Genomic DNA, 25,427 nt, shown 5'->3' on the forward strand with positions numbered 1-25,427 from the left:
CCATCACTAAGGTGGAGGGAAACAGGGCAGAGCACTTGGTTTCCCCATGATCACCCACAGGTTGCTGGCAGACCCTCCACATCGAAGCAAGCCAGCATGAGTTGCACTTGTCGAGAGGCTCCTGGGTCATTGCCCTGGGGAAGTATTAAAACCAGAAAAGCTGCATAGGCTGACTGTTTTTAGTTAAGGGAGTGGTGGTGGTTCGGGCGTGGGTGTGCGTGGAGTATACGATTCCTCCCTCGGAAAACCAAACCGCTGAGAATAAGAAGAAATCCAAAAAATGGATTGTTTTGTTCAATATGGTAATATTTAGGCAAGACCATATACAGTATAGTTCTTGGAGGGATGCAAGGAAGGTGGGTTTCTTTTATGTTATTTTTTACTTCTCGATGTTCAAGTGACAGAGTTGCTAAACCTCACACTTTTCCACTGAATCACAGGACTGCGAAACCACGCTTCAATGTTTTTTAACTATTGCTGTGTTCTTTTGGGGTCGGCATTAGCTCAAAAGCACTGTGAGAGGCCCGTTTGTTACTTAATAAATGCATTAAATTACCTTTGAATAACAACTGCCTCTAAATCTCCATTTCTTCCAAAAATTGAAGCTTTCAAATCATATCGTCAAAGAATACATTTACTCGCCAAATCTATAAACACATTGTACAAAATCATTAGGCTGCTGTCTTACCACTTGTTATTAACACGATGCACCGTTATCGTTGTGTATCAAACCTATGAACAAATCAATTAGCCTTCACCTTCCTATTTAAATCCATTTTTCGGTTTGTACAATGCTACTTAAAGACTTGATCGCTTCCTGTTGTCAACAGAGCAGTCGACTCAGGTTGTGGTCAGACCAGAGATGAGCACCCCAAAGCACAGAATGGGATGTCCGTCAACAACACAAGGTAAGATAGTGGAAAGCGGTTCCTGATTATTCGGCCGAACTGATTAATTTTGTCACCGCAATACACAATTTACATGAATCCTGAATTTGATAGACGTCTATCTTAATCCCAAGTGTATGTAAAGTCACCGTCACAAAACTTCTGTGCGCGCGGTGGAAACCCACGGCCATCTGCGGCTTGCTGGCAGGCTTTTCCACGTACTGCCGGAGAGGAAGCCAGCATGAGGTGGACTTGAACTCATGGTTACCACATTGGTGACAGGCTCCAGGGTCATTGGGCTAAACGCAAATGTTCATTTATATATGCAAATATAAATCATGACATAAGTCTGCCCTTTTCCTGGCGAATGGCGGTTTACTCTTTATTCAAGGTAGTCCAGTTTCCCCTGCCCTTAACTCTGACCACCATCGCAGACGTGAAGAAGCTATTCTTGAGCACGGCGACTGTATCACCAACCAAACACATACATAAATATCTGTATCCAAAATCGTGCACCCAGCTATAGTTTATAAGTTGTCTCCAGTCCAGATGAGTATCAAAATGCATAACACCATGAACGTTGACTGTTTTTCCTCAGAGTTTTACAATGGAGCCTGGTACCCACTCAAGGGCTACTTGACGCAGGGTAATACGGAATCTGTGATGGACTCAGAAAAAGTAACTACGTGCGGAATAAGTGAACCTGACAGCCTGCCAGCTGGAAAGTACTGTCTGTACAAAGAATCAACCGCATCAAATTGTTCGAACAATTTTACGCAAGGAAAGTGTTGCTATTTTTTTCCATGCGATTAATGAAGGGTCGTTAACAAGAGAGGAATAGTCTCGTAAATGTAAAAGTTTATAGTAATGTATCCATGTTTTTTTGAAAATGGAGAGGTTCATTAAAAAAAACTGATGAATAACATAGTTTGTCGTCAGTCCATCCATGTAAAATCCATTATGGCTTTTTAAAACTTCAGTAGAGTGTTATTACTCTGGAGGAATTGTCTTTTCGGGGATTTTATATGACTTCTTTGTGTATTTCCTGGAGGCATGTAACATTTGCCTCTGAGTAGTTATTCCAAAGCATAGTATATAATGGAGAGTTTATCGTCACCGGTTGCTGCAGTACAATGTATAATACAGTAGATCTGTTCACACTTTTTTATGTGGAATGCTCACGAACTGTTTTGATTACCAGTAACAAGCAGCTTTATATGTCAGTCTGTCTATCGGTCTGTTGGTCTGTCTGACGACCGGTTATGTTTCCGACATTTTATAAATGGTATTTTTTAATATTTGCCTGAGTTTAATGTCAGACGATATCCACGTTTTGCGGGATGTTGCAGCTGATGGGAATTTGCGCTCGTATTTATTTCCATTTGGGAATTTTCTGCTGTGTTTTCAGATGCCATTATTGTACAGACGCTAGACAGTGGTGAGTTCAACTATTCTGTAGAGTACTGCTGCAGTACCAAAGGAGACGCGGATACGCCTGTAACGTTCCCGGCTTGGGACGGACCTTTCTATCTGTTACCGTCTGACAGGAAATGCCAGAAAGTAATCTTCCACATTTCACTTTTTTGTTTGCTTGGACGGGTCAAACAAACATAATTGCAGATGAAAAACGCCGTTGAATGTTCCACCTTGATCTGCTTCATGTCTGTCATTTTTAAATGGAAACAGTGATCTTAGGCAGTAAAAATCAAGACGTTTAAAGTATTCCATACAAACACATTACCGGATAAACTTTTGCCATTTCAATTATTTCGCCGCTAAAAATATGACATAACGCTATCTCACTGTAAATTAACAACTCAATGAATGAATGAATGATTATGGCTTAACGCCACATCGCTAATATTTCAGCCATACCGACTGAAAGGGCCGAAGACAGACGGAAGCGGAAGTTCAGTCCTGGTACATTAATTTGGTTTCTCTGCAGGTTGTGGGTTATACTGTGGAATTACAGTACATAGACTGGTGGGTGAATTTCACATATACAAACCTACAAGACCAGTGGAAGGGAAATTCAGGCCTAAACGTGATCACATTGTACATGTGTTCTTATATCCTCCAAAACTGTAAGTATCCTCAAATCCTTATATGTTTGCGCTTTGCTAGGTTCTGTTACTTGTCACTGTAAAGTATTTATATTTTCTGGCGTATAACTTCTCTTTTAAAGAATACCCTAATGTACGTCTTTACCGACGCCCAAAGAACTGGCCGTCATCGTATATGGAACTATTTTTCGGAATTGACATAATTGAAAAACTGTTGAAAGACTGAAATCTAGTAACCCTCTGAATTTGTTCCGTTATCCATTTCCTGCTGTAGACACAATTTGTAAGTATATATACGCAGTTTTTATGTGCCAAATCTTAAACTGTTTTGTGTTAATTCCTTGGGGATAAATTTTATTCTTCAAGTCACCATGCATATACATCAGATTTCAGACATTCCTACCTCCAGTATCGCGTGGAACATACCGCGTTCACAGGAAAGGAATGACTGTTTAGGACATTTAATTGCTTAAGAGATTCATTATTCCAAAAACCCTATTTTGTCAGTAACATAATAAATATGCATGAACTTTTGACATTATTTTGCCTTGTTCTGTTGTTGAATCCAATAGACTGGCCAACCGGAAACTTTGGTTTGCTGAGACCGGATGAAGGATGTGCTGAAGGTATTGTTTTGTTTCTGTATTATTGCTAAATGTTTGTATTATTTTGCTTACAATAACATGTTTCGTGAATGAATGCTCCATTGTTTTCCAATTCCTTTGTATGGGTTATCTCCCCTGTAAATGAACCACTAGATGCCATTACTTTTGTTACCGGAGCTTATCGCGAGGGCTTCTGTCCTGATCACGAGGGCTGGACCGAGTGCTCACGCCGGTGCGTGCGCAGTGCCTCTCTGTCTATATCTTCAATAAACTGTCGCAAATTATCCAGTGTGTTCTGGTTCGTCTATCAATCTCGGGAGGCCCTGTTCGAAACAAGTCTGTCCCTGCGGATAAGGCTTAATGGACCATCCTTATAATATTGTGTTACCTGGCTCCGTAACAGTATATGTGTATTTCCGTTACTCTTACTTCCTGCGATTAGATCGTATATTATATTCTACAATTCGTTACAAAGATGACATCAAAGTTACAGTATTCTACACACATTCATTCTGTTTTATTTAAAATGAATTTAAATAAGGGGTCGGCTGTATGCTTTGTAGAAATCTTCCATCGAGAGAGACAGGATTCGATTGTAAATATTGACTATGGCAGCTTCTGGTTGATAGAAAGCACCGGAACCACCGAGCTTACCAGATTTACCTTTGACTTGTGTGTCCGGTCGAAGAACAAACTGCGGCAAGCGTTTCCTAGGGGACGGTATTGTGTTTTCGGACAGAATGATATATGTCCTTTTGCATTGACCAAAGGTATGACAAGTTTTAGCGAATTTTGAATCTGAGAAATACGATACAAGAACTACGTGCTTTCTGGTCTGATCATGTTAAGTCCTTGAGAACATACGCTTAACATACTACATTCTTAAAGGGATACAGAATCTATTCTGATTGGCTGGTGTGGGAGATAGGCAAGTCCTAGACTCAAAGTTACGATGACCAAGACAATGCTCACAAAAATCAGATTCACTTGTATTTACCTTTATAAATGCCTTCATCTTTCTTCGCATCAAGGTTAAGTATCGTTCACAATTTTGATCGCATATTACATTAAATGAAAAAGTATTGCAAAACAAATTAAATTTTCCTGAGTCAAAACATTGTGTAGTGTGAAAATGGAATCAGCTTCTGAATTATATATTGCAGTATGGAAGGTGAATTATTTATATTGTATTACGGCTGAGCTCTACTCGAGGATTCATATACCAGCTGCTTTTGCCGTTCACCTTAAAGTATGTATTGATCGATGTTTGATCTTGTATGAAAATATAACACGCAGAGACAGTTGGAGTTACCAGTGTTCTGGGAGATACCTTGGTGTTCTCGCTTCTGTATTGTTGCATGTTGGACGGAGACCTTAACATAGCCATCACACTGCCAAGTGAAAACCCATTCTATCTTCTCCAGTACGGACCGAAATGCCAAAAGGTTTGCTCGTCTGTTTTGAAAACTTGTGTATGAAACAACGTTAATAAGTACAAACTCCCCTCTTAAACTTGATCACCATTGTATAAATGAAAACATTAAACAAAAAACAAATAAACGAAACTCTGCACATATAAACCCACTAATTCATGACAGAAGTTGGTGTAAATTTTACGTTAAAGTTTATTAGGTGCAATGACAACAGCATTTTGAGTAATTTTAAACCAGTGACGTTTAATAAATTGTCATAAATCTGCGTAATCCGCGGTGCTAGGGGCTGTATCAGTTGCTATTATTTAAGCATTTGAGTAATAGAACAGAATAAAACCCTAACTAAAGTAAACTGGCAAGATACAAGATCAGGTTACGCCTGACCATTTGCCAACCATTGCTCAGTCGTCGCTGCTCTCCATGTTCATATCACCTTTCATATCAGCTCATTTCGTTCACATTTTATGTTTAAATAGATAAATAATATACAGATGGTGCATACTGTGGGATGGGATATGAGTAATTGGCAGCTCAAGAGAAGCGATATTCAACGAGGGTGAAACTCCTCGTATTCCATCCCTCAGCATGCACCATATGTTTTATTATCCCGAAAAAAACGGTGTACCTTTTCGGGTTGTGTTTAAATCGCCGAATGTGTTCGTCCATAATGGAGCTATAATGTTCATGTTAGAGAGCCAACAAACTGTCGTGGAATAAACGAACGTGATCGTTGGATATTAGCACAAGATAGTTGGATTTTGCCTCGTGAAGGTTACTTTGTGGGTGCGACGTTGCATTCCTTGGGAGCGTGATTGTTGTAGCCTACATCATGTTTTTGGAATCTCATGTGACCGTCTCTCGACCAGTGGAATCGGAAAATAAGACTATGAGGTATAATAAATAAAGGTAACGTGCTATTTTGAGGCCAGTATTCACAACAGAGATATTTGCATATTTAATTTGTCTTTAACGCCATACTGAAGAATATTTCACTTATACGGATATGACCAAAATTATGATGAGAGGAAACTGAGCAGAACCCTTAGGGAACGTACTTCCGCAAGTCAATGCCAGACCTTCCCACATACGACCAGAGAGGAAGCCTTAATACATTGGTATCTTTTTTTTAGACCAAGTTAAAGCTCTGTTATCTAATTAAATCTTTGTGGCAATTGTAGGTTGAAGGAATGGATGTTAGAAGGCAGTTCCTTCTATTCCGAGCCTCAGTTTTATCCGGATTTGTCGAATCCTCTCCTGTCAACTTCACAAATGTGAGAACAAACGCTAATAAATCAACCATAACATTTGATGTCTGCAAATACCAGCCATCGAGTCACGGTGAGTGATGTGGTTCTTGAGATGACTTAAATAATTGATATATAAGCACAATATATAACATTAAGATTGCCACTGATTCACGATTGATGCAAGATTTTTCAAGAGCATTTAAGTACCATGATTGGTACCATGAGTATGATATCTAGCTTTCATGTTTAAGTGCGACGTCTAAAATTTAAGACATCCTAACATTAACCTTCTGTCTTTCAACACTGACCGTTCACTTAACACTGGGCCTGAGCGTCAGGAGACAGCTATTGCGATATTGAGCTTGCTATTTATTCGATCACCTAGTGGTTCAACCACAGCCCCTGAAATCCACGCCTCCATCCTCTATTCAATAAGCTTGGACGTCGCACGTTTTGCTCTTTAAGCAGTTTCATGTCAGATTCGTTGAATATCACTGGCCTTTCACCAAAAATATGACCCATGTCTGTACAACATGTGTGAAAGTCGATAGTTTATTCTGGGCACTCCGGTTTCCCGCACAAAAAACTGCGTCTAAGTGAAATAATGGTAAGTGTGTTAAGTCCAAAATATATAAAAATAACAAAAGATTTAAAAGATAATGAAGTAAATAAATTTTAATTAATGTAGGTATAATATTTTTCTCGCAAAAAGGGGGAGATATAGACAGGTCAGGATTTATGGCGACAATGGTATTACTGGATACCTTGTGATTGTTTATTGATCACTCCTAACAAAATATAATTAAAGACGTACCCTTATCTATATAAGGGTGATGACATAGGGATAGACCTTGCTTTGGCTGGATTAGATGAAGCTTAATATGGATTTCCGATTTCTCTGCAAAATAGTTTTTCCAAAAATTTTTTCTACACGATTTGTGGTTTCAGGATTGCTCAGAAAAAGTTAACCTCATCAGCACGAAGTTTTGTTTGCTACAAAAATAGAACCTAATATTAAGCTCTTAGGGGATGTATTGTTCCTTTCAAAGTATTGAAGCCAACGTAAGCAGAATGAATGTCTTTAAAACCTTATTTGATAACAATTTAAAATTATTTACTTTCGTTATAAACATATTTTTGTGATTTTCTCAGTTGCCAATGCCCCAGGTTCAGGTAAGTAATACACAAGTTAAGATTCAACTATTTTGTAGTTAATTTGTTCAAACTGAATCCACCATGTCCGCTTGTTGTTCCATTTGGCTCGCCATTGGTTGTGTCAACTTTTCATAGCAGCGAACATCTGGTTAATGGTCTTATTTTTCTATAGCAATTTTGCGGAGAACACAATTTTTATGAGTGATAGGTTAATGAAACAAACTGGAAACTGATTACTGTGAATAGACTGTCAATAATGGGTGCTTCTGTTAAATAGAAAACAACTATATAATGCATAAGATTAAAACGACATTACACCTTGTAAACCTATATAAATGATTAACCTGTTTCTCCAGTTTTCCATTGGGTGATATTTGTCTATCAAAGTTGCGATTCTGAACCATGATTGGTTGGTAGAGTCACTCTCACATTTATCTGAGAATTGTTGACAACATCTTTATCAATATGAACAATAGTAGACAATGTTAAATTATCCCTTGTACACGATATAGCCTATATTCTGTACTGTGTGATTATTTGCTATCTGTGATTTCGTTTGTCTCATCACCTTTATCATCATCGTGTCACTTTGTTACTGACTATAACAATTTATCTCGATATGGTGCTTCACTTGTTGAACCCTTGAGGAAGTTTCGTTTGAACTTATGCATCCACGCAACGCTTACACAATTATTTGATAGTCTTTGAAAATTTCGCATCACTTCTGCATCCTTACAACGTTTGCACATCTATTTGATAGAACATATAAACAAGGCTCTGTTCAAATACGGGTGACAGATGACTACGTAAAATAAGTAAAATGTCTTTTTAAAAAGCATACAGACGAAATTCGATTGCTGATCTATGATTTATCTCGTGAATAAATTTTGCACAACATTTCATTTATCAAGCAGCATTCACCGGTTATGGAATGCAGCTAGGTAAGATCTTCAATGACTTCATTCTCTTGTATATTCCAATAAGGTCTTTAATATTGATGTACTCTATGAAATGTAAACATTCGTGATTAATTATAGGTCTTGACTTGGGTGAATAAAACCCAATAAAAGACTTCAGTTAAACTATATTATATATGATAAAAGTTGTAACATACCAATTTAAGTGTCCGTTCATCATAAAGATTGCAAAATCCATATTTACTTAAAAATCATTATAAAATATTTTTTTTCTGGTTGATTTGTATACGATACCAATTAATCTATCTTTCTTTAACATACAGGGATAGCCTTTGGAGTGCTAGGCCTATTTATTGTTATATTGGTTTTAATGTGCCATAAACAACGCAGATGTCAGCTCATAAGAAGACAGAAGAATAAGAATGGAGAATTTGTTTCATCGATCTCAGGCTTACAACCATCGCATACAGGTTATGGCTATTTAAACTTCCAAATATTTAACATTTTTCACGAACATCACACAAGAGTTTATTTCCGTGTTAAACCCTACAAAAATATCTATTTTTTATATATATTTAACGAGGCAGAGCCCGGAGAAACCATCGCCCTTCATCTTCTGGTAGACCTCAGTCAGGCTGAAAGCGAAGTCACGCAACCTCTTTAGTCAAGGGTGCAACGTCTTGGCTTTGAGCAACGTGGTAGTCAAGTGAGCCTGAGACGGAAGATTTGAATTGTTTTCTGTTAATAAAAGTTACAGAATAACCTGCAATATACAGATTTCGTTGACACCCGTACGGTTTTGGTGTAAATGAGTCCCATCAAGGGACTGGCACACGCCAATATCCCAAACACCACCCAGTGAGCCTGAGAAGGCTTATATGTTGCTGCTAACATAGATATAGAACAAGTATTATCTACACAAATTTGTGTCATTTGGTAGCTAATCTGACATTGGTTTTACAGAAAAGTCTAAGCTGGAGATCGGATCATTATTAAAAATGGCTCTGGATATGGACGCTCAGCTAGCGATTTATGACCGTCTGATCCATCCAGATAAAATGGAAACTTTGGGGCAAATTGGAAAAGGTAGGACTACATAAACAGCACCCATATATCGGTAACGATGTTTCGTCTAGCCACGTAACTGCCCTTTCCTCTAATACATGTATGGATTGTCTGCGCTCTAATGGTTAGAGCAACTGGTTTGTAAACAGCAGATTCGGTGTTCAATCCCGGATCACCCCTGGTTGACCTGGTACTACCTCGCTTGACTCTCAGCGTTAGAGGGATACGAACCAACTACTGCTTGGTCCAGTGTTACCACAATGTAAATGGGTGGGGTTTTGTGTCTGGTGCCTTCAGCATGGCAGTCGTAATGTGACCGAAATAATGAAAGCGATGTTAAACCCTAATCAAAAGAACCAACCAATATAATCCGCAAAACACCCATCAAATGGCTAAATAAATAATCAATGGCAAGGGCCATAACTCTTGCATTAACTTCAGATGAAAGCATGAATTGCAAGGTGCATTGCAGCTAATCGTGTATTAATCGTGGTAATGTAGAAATGTGATCCCGCCAAGTTCTCAGTTAAGTTCTTTAAAAAGTTTTTAATACATTAGTTTTCTACAGATAGGTTAAAATCAAAACAAATGTTTTTATGTATTGCTAGCAATTTAACTCTTCTAAGATTGAATACCATTTTCTGTCTACAGGTGCATTTGGAACGGTGTATCAGGGACGATACAGACCTGATAATAACCCCCTTCACGCCCAATATGTAGCCATCAAAAACATCAAAGGTAAGTGCAGCAGAAAAGACCTGGGGCTGTGAATGTAATCCTTTGTTTACTTATTTCATTGTCGTATAACGCCACACTCACAAATATGATTGCGACCAGTGAACGGAAAATAAGAATTGGCGAACAATAAAAGCATTTTTCTTCATTGAAGTGATCTTAGAGTGTCTTCATCTAAGTCGCATTATTATCCAAGTTTTCCTTTTATAGGTATATGTATATGGTTTATTTAGTTTTTATTTTAATGCTATTTGCGTTTTTAAATGATTTTTTTTCAAAAGTATTCTTTTCCTCAGAGAGCTGCACTTACCCTGAGATCAAAGCATTCATGGAAGAAGCCATAGTGATGGCGGGTTTCCGACACGCAAATGTGCTGACAATGATCGGTGTGTGTGTCCACCCCATTACCCACATACCCACTCTCATCCTACCCTTCATGGAGCACGGAGATCTGCAGAAATACCTGAGAAAGTTCAGATATGAGGACGACTTAAAAAATATGGTAACCATGGCTTAAATGTGACTTCCTCCATTGGCCAACCTATCCTGGGCAAAGTAATTCGGATCTAAGCTGCGTAATCTATTTCTCATCTCCGTCTTTCCGATGACGTTATGTGGGTACAGTGATAATATATCACTGGTGCTATGCAAAAGAACAGTTGTCTATTCAGCTTTAAGCCAAGTCGACATTGTACATGAATAGGTTGACGCAAGTTAGTAATAATGTGATTATTTGTTGCATGGCAGAAGTTATGGTAATATAAGTAGTATCAATGTCCACTATGCTATAAGGTCTCCAGTTTCGAGACGATACAGGTTAATGACCTATCTCTCACTATTCTACAAATAATACCAGGACAATTTCTAACATTCCACAATATTATCTGCCACGTTTGTATACTTTATATTTTATGTCTCCTAAAATACAAATTTTGTTTCGTGGTAAGTTTTGGCTTATCTTCTTTATGGCTTTCATGCAATTTGCAGACACCCGAACTTCACCAGTTGTTGTCCTTCTGTCTGCACATTGCCAGAGGAATGACCTATCTGTCAGACATGAAGTTTGTCCACAGGGATCTGGCCGCCAGAAACTGCATGTGAGCTGTAAAACTAATGAATGGTTGTGATAAATGCATTTATTCGACATGTTATCAAGAACTGAAAAGTCAAAACTGAATTTGTTGATTCCATGTGCATACCACAGCTAAACATTAATAAAAATACCAAAAACAATTACATAAGTATCCTTTATAAGCAAGTTAAAACAACGATTCGTTTCTAGGACTATGGTTGGTGAAAGAAAGACCATTGAAATTTTCTTCATGTAACCTGTATCGATTATCTGATCCTTGAACAGAAATAATGTGAACGTGATTTGAAACAATCGACTTTTGTTTACTGATGTCATAGGTTGGACAGTAACATGGTGGTAAGGGTGGCGGACTTCGGCTTGACCAGAGACATTTACTCTGACAGTTACTATCGTCAGGACAAGAACAAGTTACTGCCCATCAAATGGATGGCTCTTGAAAGTTTACGAGACCGTGTGTTTAACTTCCAAACTGATGTGGTAAGACCATGTGCTGTTTTTCCCTCGTCGCTAGGTGACGATTTGCCAACTATCACACTGTTGTCACTGCTCTGGTTTACTCCACATATTGTTCGTCTTTTTGTCAAATGCAGTTATTAAGCCTTTTCTGTATGTATGCAATGAAAGTTACATTTTTGTGTGTTGTCTCAATAGTAGGCACTGACTGTTCATGGAATCCATGCATGTTATTAATTTTTATTTTTGAAGTTATGTATGTATCATAATTTTTGTTAGTACTTGCGAAGAACTAGTTACTAGGAAGGCGGGTGGGGATGTGAGTATAGTTTGAATTGGCCCCTAACCATCATAACTATGTGATGGCATTATGTACAGCTCAAACATCGTAACAATACGCGATGAAAATGTGGTGTTTGGTAGGTAACACGAATTAAAGCCGTATGTCCGACATTCGAATACAACTCATAGATCAAGAAGGGGCATTCGAAGTCGATAATAACAAAATCTATTTCCAAAATGAGTTAAAGCACAAATCCTTAATGGAATATGTAAGAAATAATGTATCAGTAGCAAGTAAAGTTGGCAGTTTTCGATGGATAATGCCGAAGACACCAAGCATGACCTTCCACTCATTCACATTATACCGACACCGGGCCCACCAGACTTGTTTCTTTGCTGTAGCCTCTTAGTGTTGAGTGCTAAGCTAGGCAGCAACAGATACCATTTTAAAAATAAAAGTCTTTGGTATTACCCGACCCGGATTTGATCCCATGTCTTTCCACTTCCAGGTGGACGCTCTAATCTCTAGGCCACCACAACGGTCTCGCTTTTTATGGAAGCCTAAAGCACCAATCAGATAAATAAATAAATAAACACATTAGACCACACGCAAACGAATTGGTTGAATATAAAAGACTAAAGTATGGAAAGAGCAAGAGCACAGATGACTGTGATAGTTGACAAATGGTCACACGTAACCAGTGAAATCCGGCCTCTTGTAAATTTACCTTACTTGGCTTTTATTCTGACTGTTCATGTAAGTGCTTACGGAAGCAACTTATAAATCCCATAGCACTAGGGCTAAATGGTAGCTGCAACTTATTAGACACCATCGGGTCTGCTATCACATTTAATACACACCAACTTAAAAACAACGCAAAGGGACAAGGCTTGGGACAAAGTACACCAGCAGAATCCAAATCCAATCCAAGAGTCCAGGCGGTTAAACGGACAGTTTGCCGCGATTGTTATTGGCCCTTGACCAATAAAGCCGTTTGTTTGGACCCGGCTCTCTTCTGCGACTTCGGTTGTTTTTGTAATTATATTTCAGTCACACTGTATTATACCAGGCCAGGACCACATATTATCAGATGATATGATAAATACGACTAAATGCCGAAACTGTTAAAGAGTAACCGTCAATAGGCTCGATTTTTCGCATTCACTGAACGGTATATTGATGATCTTTCAGCTTTGTACAACCCATTCATCCTAAAGGCTAAGAAAGATATATATCTACCTTTGTTGGATTTAAAGCAAACTACAGATTCTCTAGACGATGCATCTATTTTGTACAAAGACCAAAGCGATTTCTCGCAAACTCTGTGGCAATAGAGATGGTGCAATGTTGACATTGGACTAAAGTAAATTATCTTTACTTGTATAGCTATATACTCAAATGTTCTGTATATGTCGTGTACAGATCTCGCCTTGCAGCGTTTATTAGATGCTGTGTGTTATGAGACGATTTAAATCAACGTCACGAGATATTACTGTAATGGTGTGATAAGGTTATTCCACCAAACGCCTTTAATCAAAGCTTAAATTTTACACTGAGAATAATTCTCAAGCAAACAAATATGGACAGAAACTCTTTGACTCTTAATTCTTGCTTCATAGCTGCATGTGTCTAATTCACATCTAAACATGGGACCAGCCACTGTGAATTCATCGGGTGGAATTAGCTCGCTACACTACTATATATAAACAGTACCAGTCAGTGCGCAACTGAAATACGTATTTTGATTATACTTATAGATGACTAGCATGGTATACGATTATGATATAATTCATTTCACCTTCAACATTCCATGCGTCTTTCCATCATCCTAGAAAACTGTTAACTGCTTCATGACTAGTCTAATTCCGCAAAACCCGGGCTACGGACACAGGGAAACAGGAATGTCTGTATAGTATATTGTGACTGGGTAGGGTGCCATGTCTGGTGCCTTCGCCTTGATACTTCACTGGCGGTAGCACCTTGATGGCATGGAACCATGCCACAAGAAGACACTCTATATGCAGACACACCTAATGACCCCTCGTCGACGCATGGCTGAAAAATTGTTAAGTTCAACGTAAAACCCTAAGCATAGGCCTACTTTGATGTATAATTTGACATATACGTTGAACTCTTAAGCGTGGCGACATCGTCAGATTATTATTAGTTATTATGAAAAGGAAAAGGAAAAGCAAATTCCAAAGAAAGCTCGGATGCTCCATTATACAGATTCTACACGCTTAGGGTTGGGATTTTTGCACTCATGGAATATCTCTTCTCTCGAGCTGACAATTCCTGATATCCCATCCCCAGCAGGCACTATGTGCCGTTTTTAACCGAAAGAACGGTGCACTTGCTCACTTTATCACCAACTATAGTTTATCACCAAGCTGAATTTGTACATCGATAGCGGAGCTAACCATCGTTCGGTTGGATACTTACAAACAAGCAGGCGTCGGGAGGTACCTGCAGTAGGATATCGATTCGTCGAAACTGACATACGCAAAACAATCGTCAACCAAGAAGATCTACCAGGTCAACAATCGCAAGGCCAATTCCCAATAACACAAACAACCATTCAACAGTTTTCAGTGATGTTGGAAAGACTCGAGGTATGTTCTAGGCGACTGAGTGAAAGCAATGTTCAAATCGTGTATCTTGTTAGAATATAAGTTGTCGGTTGTATACTATGTTTCTCAGTTGCGCTTTGATTGCTACTGATTATATATCTAATGAGGTGATCTAATTCAACACGATGAATATGCATCTCCTAGCTCCGGATTAAGTGAACACAAGTGTCCATATTTACTTACAAGAGAATAATAATCACTGTAAAACTTAAGAAACTTGGTGTGAAGGCAAATAATCTGGACACACAAGTTTTTGCAGTAATAGCTAATAATTCTGGTTGAAATCGTCACATAACACAAAGGATCTAACAAATGCAACAAGGCAAGATATGTACACGCCATATGTAGGGCCCAGCATGATGTTGCTTTATTTGAGCGCGTGATCCTTGTACATCATGATTTGTGGAATATCATGTGACCGTGTATTAACCGATGGAAACCAAGAATCACTCGACGTATAATAATAATTAGTGGGAAACACCGTATGTGTCGCCATTGTGCTGATATATGGCCAAACGACTGACATTTATAACAACAAATTTCAAGCGATAAATAAGGTTTCATAGCACTCTGATTTCGGGCGAATTGGTATTAGCGGAAAGTAGCAATATCCTCGATGACAATCTCTCCCTATTTTGAGGCATTAGTTGTGTAGTTGGCAGTCAGAATTTTGGATTCTTTGTATTGATCAGCAGGTTATGACCGGGGGTTATATGGCAGAAGCAGACTAATACATTTAACATTTCAATCCATTAGTGATATTAAACCCCAAACCGTTTCACCTTACATTTTTCTCACCTGTTTGATGTCCCCAATACTGTGCATTAAAGTGTAAGAGATTCTGATGGGATTCCAGTCCCTAATATACACGCCCTCGAGTGCCTATAAAGTCACATGTTTCCGGTATGGAAGCTGCATTAGGGAAGCTCTACTGGCTTCCCAGTGAGCTCTCACTGCATATACGAACAGGCAGCACCTATTATTTATTTAGGGATCCCTACAAAGACTTTGGCAGGTTAACACGATATAATGTTTTAGGATATAAGATTTGATGAAATGCGCTAGGTTCAGTGCTACAGAGCTACAGTGGAAATATAACTTCCGGTTGATGTAACCCTAGGCCAGCCACATAGTATGCTGTCATTTTAGAGCATTACACACTGCATTTATAGTGAACCTGTTTATGAATAATCAGATTACACCTGATCTTATTTATGAGGAAGATAAATAGTCAGCTTAAAGAGGGTTGCAAGTTAGTCACACCTCAGGTGTTTTCGACTCTCCGACGTTTTTGTGATTTTGCAAAAGCCAAGGTTAAGAAGAAAATTACGTGGATAATGGACTGTTTTATAAAATACAGTAGCGAGAACTTCACAAATATAGAATATGCGATTAGTAAGCTGAAGCAGACCCTCGCCGTTATGGTGATTGGTATCGGGTGCCATCTGGTTATTCAATATGATTAATTTTGAGTGCAAACAGCTCTTTCAGAGAAGGGTGAATTTGGTTACTTATGTAATACTGGGCATGATTTTATCTGAGAAAGAGTAGTTCGAAAGTTAAGTGCATGGTTAGATAAACTAACAAATCATAGCGAGATGTTTACTTACTTCCGATTATTTCCGTTACATAACGAACAAGTTTCCATGAATCCACTCTTGATAACGATCACTTGGAGTTTACCTCTCCTCGTCTTTCCCACACTCAGTGGGTCTAAGTGTCAAATCCGATATTCGCATGCCATTCCGATCCTAAACCACGATAAAGCGTTTCAAGTATCATATGTGTTAACTTACAGTTTGTGTATAGTTTGTTTACGTATTAACTCTGGAAGTTTGATGACATGTTATTTATTGTATACATCACGATGTTTTATGATTGATTGTGATTCAGTGATTTATGATTGTGGTTGAATACGTCAGGTTGTGTGCGTTTCATTTCATAACAACGTCCAGACACAGCATTGCTGGATACATTCTGATCAGATACTCTCCCTAAATAAATTACAATAAATCTATATCTTCTTAACAGTGGTCGTTTGGCGTGACGGTGTGGGAGATCTTCACCTTGGGAAAGGTACCTTACCCAGAGCTGGAGAACATCCAGGTACTTCCGGAACTGGAAAGAGGTCAGAGACTTCCCAAACCGGACACCTGTCCGGTTGCTGTGTAAGTTGTTGGTTTTCCCATTTAATTTCATCTGGTAAGGGTACCACTATATCTGGCTTGTTTTACTCTCAGATCAGCAATAGGCCTTACACAAGATCAAACAAAGAAACACGATGACGTTTGAAGTTCAAGACATAGATTTTAACAAAATAGACTCCATGGCTCAGTTGGTTAGCGCGCTAGCGCAGCGTAATGACCCAGGAGCCTCTCACCAATGCGGTCGCTGTGAGTTCATGTCCAGCTCAGGCTGGCTTCCTCTCTGTCCGTACGTGGAAAGGTCTGCCAGCAACGGTGCGTAAGATACCAATCAAATAAATAAATAAATTTAAGGATGACAGTGCGATAAGTGGTTTATTCCCCAACTGCCTGTAAATGTGTAACTTATCTGGGCGGACGGATTGACAGTAGCGTCCATGATGCCGAGTTGTCGATGTGTGTTTCCTTGGAAATATGCACACAGTCACTTTCAGGGTAAACTGGGATGAAATATACCTAATCGCACAAAGAGACACTGATCGACACAAGCTCCAAAATAACGTCTCAAAAAATAGCAAGTGGCGAAATGCAAGCGCAAAAAGTGCTGCGTACAGAAAATGAAGTACAAATGACAAATTTCGAATGGCGTGAAAGCCGATATCTCCGAACCCAGCAATACTTTTCACAGTTAATTACGGTAAATATGACTGCTCTCAAATGGACTTGAATAAATGACTGCTTTCAAGTGACTTCGAGCTTCACAACTCTGTCGCTCATATTTATAGACTAACGTAAAAGAAAATTCTGGATGGTTTGATCGAAAACATGTTTCCAGCAGTAGGATAGACGTACATATTTCCAGAATGCACGCTGTATTTACAATGACACTAAACTCATAAACACTGAAGCCTCGAGAAGGCTCGACTAAAAAAAAGTGCAGGCTATAGCATACAAAAACGGAAAAATAGAGGTCAGAGACTTACAAATAAAGAAATATAATACAATGTTTACAGACGGGGCTCATAACAATCTGGCGTTCGTTAGTTTGAAACTATTGAAGTAACTTAGATAAGTTAAAGTTATGTATTTTATATCAACCATCTTCAACCATCAGTAATTCGACTTTGGTCTTACTGCTGTGCGGAGAATACTTCGAAAATAGATTCTGTAAACTCCCAATTGTGCAAATGGGAAATTAATTTTTAACATTTCTGGTGTTATATACTGAAGATTATGTCATTGTTATCAGTGTTAACATGGGTTGGTGAGATAAAACTACTGTGGGCACATCGTCCATTCATGGAATCTCTATGCAGCATGATGTGCACTCACTAAACCCTTCACGGCAAAGTAAGCCAAATCACAGATCCAGCCGTCAACCAATAAAATAATATCTAAAGCCAAATCCCCAAGAGCCAGTTTTATTAATAAAATTAACGTCAAGATCTGTAAAAATTCCACACGACATTGTGTTTAAGGTCCATATTTGCTATTTACACCCTATAAATGACACTTTGGTTAATTCAGCTATTTTGGGTTTGGATATAGTTCTAAAAGTAGATCTAAATTTCATTATGAATTTCACTAACCTCCATTCATTTGCATCGACCTAGTTTTGCTTACGACAGCAATGATAAGTTTTATTTACTTGGAATTTCAGATAGTCATTCATCAGTGTGATTTGATAGTTGTCTCTTTTTGTGACCCCGTGGGGTGCTATTCTTTCATGCGCAGTTGTTTTATGTTAAAGATGGAGAAAACATAAAAATTACATACAGCTCAGACCAAAGACTGCGAAAAGTTAGTTGTAAATGTGGTCTTCCATATTTTTTTCGATTTTTCTTTAAACAGAGAAAGACACTTGGAAATAATTTTTGCACAGTGGGCATTTGGGACCATCTCTTGGTATATATTGTCTTTGCAAAATAATGTTATAAATGAGAATGTAACACATGTTTATTAACTATATTGCTCTTTCAGCTAACAAATATGTTCAAAATGGATTTTGATCATATTTATATTTTTAATATATTTATAAATACTATAATAATTCAGATTAAATACGTGTGTTTGAACAAAATAATAAAATTTATATTGAAATTAAATTTACTAGACATGCATCCTTATTTAGAACATTATTATGCAAAGAAGATATATAACAAGAGGTGGTCCCAAATACCCACCATACAAAAATATTTTTTTATAAAAATACCCTTTTCTCCGGAAAATAAATGGAAAATAATTTTAAAAACCATATTTACAAATAAATTTTCACGCTCTTTCATCTGATTTTGGTATGATTTCTATGTTTTCTTCTCCTTAATATACAGGCTGGATAAGTTAATACAAGATCAATTGATAACATTCCAAGACAATTTACTGCTAAGGAACATAACAAAAGATAATTTTGACTGACAGATATATACATATACAGATATCTTTTTATTGTGTAAACTTGTTCATAGCTGATGATATATTGCTGGTTTCAGTGTGAGCATTGTGACTGGTTTGTTTATGGTAGTGGTTAACACTGAGTGGCGTTTGTATTTATCTTTCCTCAGTCACGATATGGTTCTCAAGTGCTGGCTGGAAAATCCAAAAGAAAGGCCCAGTTTTGTGGACATAGTCAAGTCTATTGAAGCAAACCTGGGTGAAATGAGTGAATATCTGGACTTGGACAAAGGATCGGAAAATACCACTGGTGTCACTGACGGAATTGTTTCTTCACATCAGGAATTGGCTGAGATCAGCAACTTAACCGCTCGTGCAAAAATGGGTTACGATGATTACAGAGAGCCAAGTTTGAGATGCAAGAAAAATACCCTAAGCCAAGACCCATTACAACAATCTTGAGTTTGAATAAAAGCATTCATGCATTCTGTTATATTTCATTTTATCATATATCTATGGCCGTTACCCACATGATACAGATGATTCGTATATGCATCCTGTGAAAAACGGGACTTTTATTCATGTTTACATTAAAAGCGCCCTCTACACCCTGGACCTGGAGTTAACATGGCGTAACAACAACAGCATTAAGTTCTGAAGAAAGCGTACAAAGAAACGACAAGCACGCTCTCCTTAGCCTTCGAAAGGGCGTAGGGGTTATGTATCTTTTGAGAGGCCACCATTACGGCCTACCCCAAACTTTGATCGCGGTTCACAACTTCTTCGAATTTACTTGTTTACGCATCAAACGTGGTCCATACCGCGACGATAAGGCATTCATTCAAGTTCTGATCTTCTTGGTGAAAATCCTTAATTTTGTTCCCAAACATCCTAAAAACAAGGCCGCAAGGATAAATATCCACATTCTGATAAATCCCTTACAGTCGGATACCTCCTCTTGCAGTAGTCTCCAGTATTTTCATCCTTAATTTCCATCAATGATCCATGGTGATCAATGTTTCGCCAGACACGATCTGTGGCTACACAACAGCATGAGGATCAGATTTTCAATAAATACAGATTTTGCATGACTGTTGTACTGTTGTAAAGCCACACTTTCAGTACAGTGATCATCGCGCAGCTGTTCCTTTCAAACAGGACTTGATTTTAAACTATTCCACACGCCGAAATTTAACACACGCCTGTCTCACATTACTATACAGAGGGACTCCCCTGGCGTAAGGATTCCTCAGCGTTTCGTGAAGCGACCGTTTTTTCATAGTTTAAGTTCGTAGGTGTTTACTAAATTGTTTTTTGTTAAGTAGTTTTCAACTGGAACTAATGAAATAGAAATTTAAAGAATATAATAATATTCGAGCTGAAGAGATTGTAGATGATCTACATTTTATCGGCTCTCCAAATGTAGGAAGTTAGTCTCCTATTTGACGAAAAGTAGTACGTGAAGATAAAGGTATATGATAAATAGGTTATCAAAATAGTGTTTGTTCCCCGATGCTGTATCAGCTGTCGTTGTCTGAGGTCGGCTTGTTGCATCGCTCTTCAAGCTCGGCTGATACGACAGACCGACCTCAGACAACGAGAGGTGATACATCATCGCGCATCACACACTGTCATGATAATCTCTGTATATACACTTTACATTTTGTCCACATGGTGTGATTAACAGTGATATAAATTAACATTTACGTCAAAAGGCCTCAATAAAACGATAAAGAATCGTTAAATTTTATGGCGTTAAAGGCTGTCTCTGTAAGCCGTTGTTACTCTTTCTATTGGAATGCTAACATTATTTTGAAATGATGGGTATGCATGCACTTTCATACAAGTTTCATGCAATAAAGCACTGCCAGTGCGTATTAAGATCATTTGATGAATACCTGGTTTTTATTGGGAGCTTTCCATGTACATTAATTTTAAGCGTGGACAGCCAACATGGAGCTTCATTAACATGATGGAGTTCTAGAAGGAAATAAAACAAAATCTGTTGCCAAAGTACTCAGAACACCTGCTGCTGTGCGTCCTACACCAGGTATTACTTCCGGTTTCTCCACGGGTATTTACGGGCAATATACGATACAGTTTCCGTTTGACCTTTACCTGTAAACCTGCACATGATCGTAAATTTATGGAGGATAATCTAGTGTGTGGCCTGAGAAGTTATATTTGTACTGGAATAACTGGCAAGTCGTTGTATTGTGGGATGATATGCTGCTTGAATCTGTGCTCATTACCATTGCGATCTAAATATCAGATCTCACTCCTGTACAAACCGCACACGCTGATTAATTTCTCAGGAACTAGGTGTGTGGGGTGGTTGATCAAGCACATTTCATTTAACCAGTCAAATGACGTTTAAGTCACAAATCAAATCAAGGTGTATGACTCACATAGCGTGTGTGATTAGAGATATACGAGCCCTGTTCAGCTGCAGGCCTTTGTGACAGCCGTGAACAATGTTTGTTTGCTTTAAAGTGTGTCCTGGCATGTTCTAGAGGAGTTAGTAATTGTTTACTTCTGGAACCTCCGACCTAATTTGCATCCATCACTTTTCTAGGTACATCAAACAGGTCAAACAACGGCAACATGAAGAAGATACCATCTGGATCGGCGAAGTGTGACGGAGTATAGATTTGGAACTGCATGGATCAAACTGCACACAAAACAGGGTTTATCATTTATATCTATCGTTTGTTTGGAAATTTGACAGTCTCTGCAACTTTGAACTCTTGCTCTGTTGTTTTTTTCCCTTAGGCTATCTGTGGTGATATTGGAGGAGATTCCATGAGGGTTCTCTACTATTTCGCTCTACCCGTTAGCCTGATCGTCGTTGCATATCAGTGGACTAATATGGAAGACGGCTATAAACAGGATGCAATCGGCCTTGACTAAACAGGTGTTTACACGTCTAGAACATTTGTCTTTCCAGCAAAATACTCCGTCCTAATTTCTTACGTAGCATTCATTCTTAGTTCTTTGGTGGTTTGTATCGAAAGTTTTTGTTAGGAAACTGGGATTGGGATTATTGACTTGGTAAGCTCAGCACGGTTGAAAATTGTTACACGAACAATAGTATTTGAAGTAGATTGCCGGTGGGTTTAAAATCTTATCCTAAAAAGCTTTCCAACTTATCACTTTTTTACATCTTAAGTGGCCAATGTGTAAATAATGTCGGGTGAAAATTCAGGAGGGACCAAGCACAATTCACTATCAGGGGTCATAGAAGTGCAAATTTGGGAAGTCAACTGACGGGCAATTGACCTTGTCTGTAGAAGCCTCAGGAAAAGGGAATGGTCCCGTATATTCTACAAGTAGAAGGTCAAGTCTAGGTCGCCTTTTAGCGTATGGGTTGAATTAGATTGGTATTTGGCTTGGCTTGAAGGTATATTATATTCCTTTGGCTTGGCCAATTATTTCGGATAAGCCTACACATTTAGCCATGATGATGCCCTAAATCATATTATTAACCATTCATTAGGGGCGAAATACACCTATTCACGTGAAGTGAATGGCAAATCAATATCCTTTATTAACATTATTTGCCTTGGTAAAACGCTTGCTCAATCGTAATAATTTTTTCAATATAATAAAGTAGATTTATACAACTACTTGCACTGACAGCCAGTGGTAGTGAACAACTATTCTGTGAGCGAATCACAGAAGTTTTAAATGTGTAAGTATGTGAATCAATGGCAGTGTATAGGGCTTTATCAGCTGATATTTCGTCGTGTCTCTATATCGATTACTAGTACTTTAAACAATAAACCATATATTTGTTAACACACATGACTACCTGGCTTTGTTAAACAACTCACGGCTTCCGATTATGCCGATAATGGATATCTCGCACAAATAAGATTAGTAATCCAATAGATTGCCCATGGGGTTAAATTGACACGTTAAACAACTCCAGCCTAGTTAGAGTAAAGACTCACAGATTCTACATAACAGTACCGAATCAGGTGTACATGGGTGTCGGTGAGTTACATTTTGTTTCTATAAATCTGTAAGTGCAATATAGCACTTTTAAGTTAACAAACTGTAGCAAAACTGTATGTATTTTTTGATTTGTGGTAATTTTTTTATTTACAACTACTATAACACACGTTGTTAGAACTATATCAGAGCGAGACATGCGAAATAAAAGGTGTTTAGCTTACCTTACCAAATATGTTGGTCTCTTTTTTTTAATTTCGATTTTTTTAAAAATCTTGAATTTAATGTTGAATGGCGTTGGTGGTGGGGTGTTATTGGGCACATGATTAGTAAAAAGTTATGGTTTCCACACCAACCACTTTATAGTTTCGAGGTCATGATGATGGCAGTAAGTAGCTGTATTGTAAATACCGGTGAGGACCTTGAAACGGTGCTATCTGGAATGCCAGTGTTGATGCAAATCGTGTTAACTGTGGATAAAATATATTTTCTCAAAAGGATTTAATTATCTTTTCATGTTGGCATATTATGGATTCAGTGATACATAAACCTGTAGAGGTGTGGTTTAAAAAGCTTTTCAGAAAGATAAAGAAGTACTCATTAAAAAGAATTTATGATAGTGTGTCACTACTTTCCTTCGTATATCTGTTTTCGGTTTGAAAAACAACAATACTTAAGGAATTACTTATCAAAAGTTTGAATTATAACTTTCCACATTGCAGCGTCTTCCAAATGCTTAAATATTCACAGATATACCTACAGCCTTTTATAAATGTACGTGGTTGTAAACCGCTCTTCGGTGGTGTAATATGCTATGACATGCAAGGTGGTAAAGAAGATAACAGTTGGGGGCGAGCTGCTATATGGGATAACAATTTCATTCCAAATTACGTCGTTTTCTCTCATAGGATATACGACATACAAGATAGATAATTTCTAAAAAATAACTTTTTATTTATATAGAAACGATGAAGTGCATTCTGGGAGCGTTGGTCTTCAACAGTTTGATCCAATTGAGTACATCTGATATGTCTGGAATGCTGAACACATCTGATACACCTGGAATATATAGTACATCTGAAAGGCCAGAAATACTCAACACATCTGGTACTCCTGCAATTTCTAGTACATCTGAAATACCAGAATTGTTCAGCACATCTGGTACACCTGAAATGCTCAGTACATCTCAGAGACCTGAAATGTTCAGTACGTCTGGTTCCAATGGAATACCTACAACATCTGAGGAACAAGAAACCTTCAGTACATCGGATACTCGTAGAATGCTTAGTACATCTGACAGTACTGAAACGTTCACCACATCTGGTACACATGGAATGTTTAGTACATCTGTTACGCTCTGGGAGGAATATTCCACATCTGCTACAGGTACACTCAATCCACCTGCCATTTTGTTATTTGAGCAAGTCCGAAATGCTCAAAATTTATTATGTGCGGAATATACTTGTCTTCAGAGGGAAAAACGATATCCTTTTTATTATAGCTTATTTATTACATTGCTAAATTTTACTAAATTAAATATGTTATTTTTCAACAGCATGGAAACAAAAGGTTTCTATTTTAGGTTATTTATATCTTCGAAAACATATATACTCAGTGGCAGCGTGAACAAAAAATGAAAAGTTTGAAACAATCCGTGACCACCTTAATAACGCTTTTTTTTAGGGATTGTGTGCTCTCGAAATGAATTTGCGGTATCATTTCCACGTTGTGCGAACAAAAGATTTTTTGTCGTAAGTTCACAGTTTGATAAATGTTTTTCTGGTTGAACATTGGTTTGTAGATGTTGTGGATAACATATCCCCAGGAAGGATCGCTTTGGAATCATCGTACAATTGGACTATCCCAGTTGAGGCAGACAGGAGCTTTATCTATTACGGAAGAGTAAGCTCTGTTTGAATCAAAATACATGTTACTTTAACACATTCAGTATCCTTTTATTGAACCATATGTGATTTTTGTATATTAAATAAGATGGATCATATTATGATTATTATTATGCCTTATGAGGCAATGCCGTTTTTGTTAGATTCAGCAAACTAATCTTGCACACTGATGTAATCACTGATCTAGCCCATCTATCCGAAAAAAATTCCCCTATTTATCGAAATAGTCTTCTAAAATATTGCACTCGTGGGCTTTTTACTTTGACGCCAATGGCTTTCTTAAACATGTCAAATCTATTTTAAGATCAGACAAGCCCTGGATTTAGCCGATAATTACGAGTAATGAAGTCGCAATGCTGAAAAGAATAGCATTTCCATATATTTGCCAGAGCTGCATGTAGACGTGCATGTCTAATTTATGTTTGGCCAATCTTGTTGACCCATTTTTCCATCTTCAGCACTATCGTT

General features: G+C 38.0%; 1 protein-coding gene across 1 annotated transcript; it reads left to right on the forward strand.

The window, feature by feature from the left end:
- Positions 1–345: 345 nt before the first annotated feature.
- On the forward strand, positions 346–22,011 carry LOC135482286 (tyrosine-protein kinase receptor TYRO3-like). The gene is made up of 15 exons (XM_064762199.1): positions 346–356; positions 805–908; positions 1,486–1,617; positions 2,296–2,447; positions 6,167–6,326; positions 7,388–7,408; positions 9,271–9,393; positions 10,024–10,110; positions 10,404–10,609; positions 11,095–11,204; positions 11,518–11,677; positions 16,598–16,734; positions 19,272–19,510; positions 20,260–20,339; positions 21,874–22,011. The coding sequence occupies exons 1-15, from the start codon at positions 346–348 to the stop codon at positions 22,009–22,011; spliced, it is 1,860 nt and encodes a 619-aa protein (XP_064618269.1).
- The last annotated feature ends 3,416 nt before the right edge of the window (positions 22,012–25,427 follow it).

Source organism: Liolophura sinensis, chromosome 1, assembly GCF_032854445.1.
Source record: "Liolophura sinensis isolate JHLJ2023 chromosome 1, CUHK_Ljap_v2, whole genome shotgun sequence".
NCBI classification, from domain to species: Eukaryota; Metazoa; Mollusca; class Polyplacophora; order Chitonida; family Chitonidae; genus Liolophura; species Liolophura sinensis.

Excerpts from the sequence above, each read along its gene's own strand:
- LOC135482286 (XM_064762199.1), top strand. Across the intron at positions 1,618-2,295 it reads CCTGCCAGCTGGAAAGTACT|ATGCCATTATTGTACAGACG; the intron begins GTCTGTACAAAG and ends CTGTGTTTTCAG. Across the intron at positions 2,448-6,166 it reads CTGACAGGAAATGCCAGAAA|GTTGAAGGAATGGATGTTAG; the intron begins GTAATCTTCCAC and ends TGGCAATTGTAG.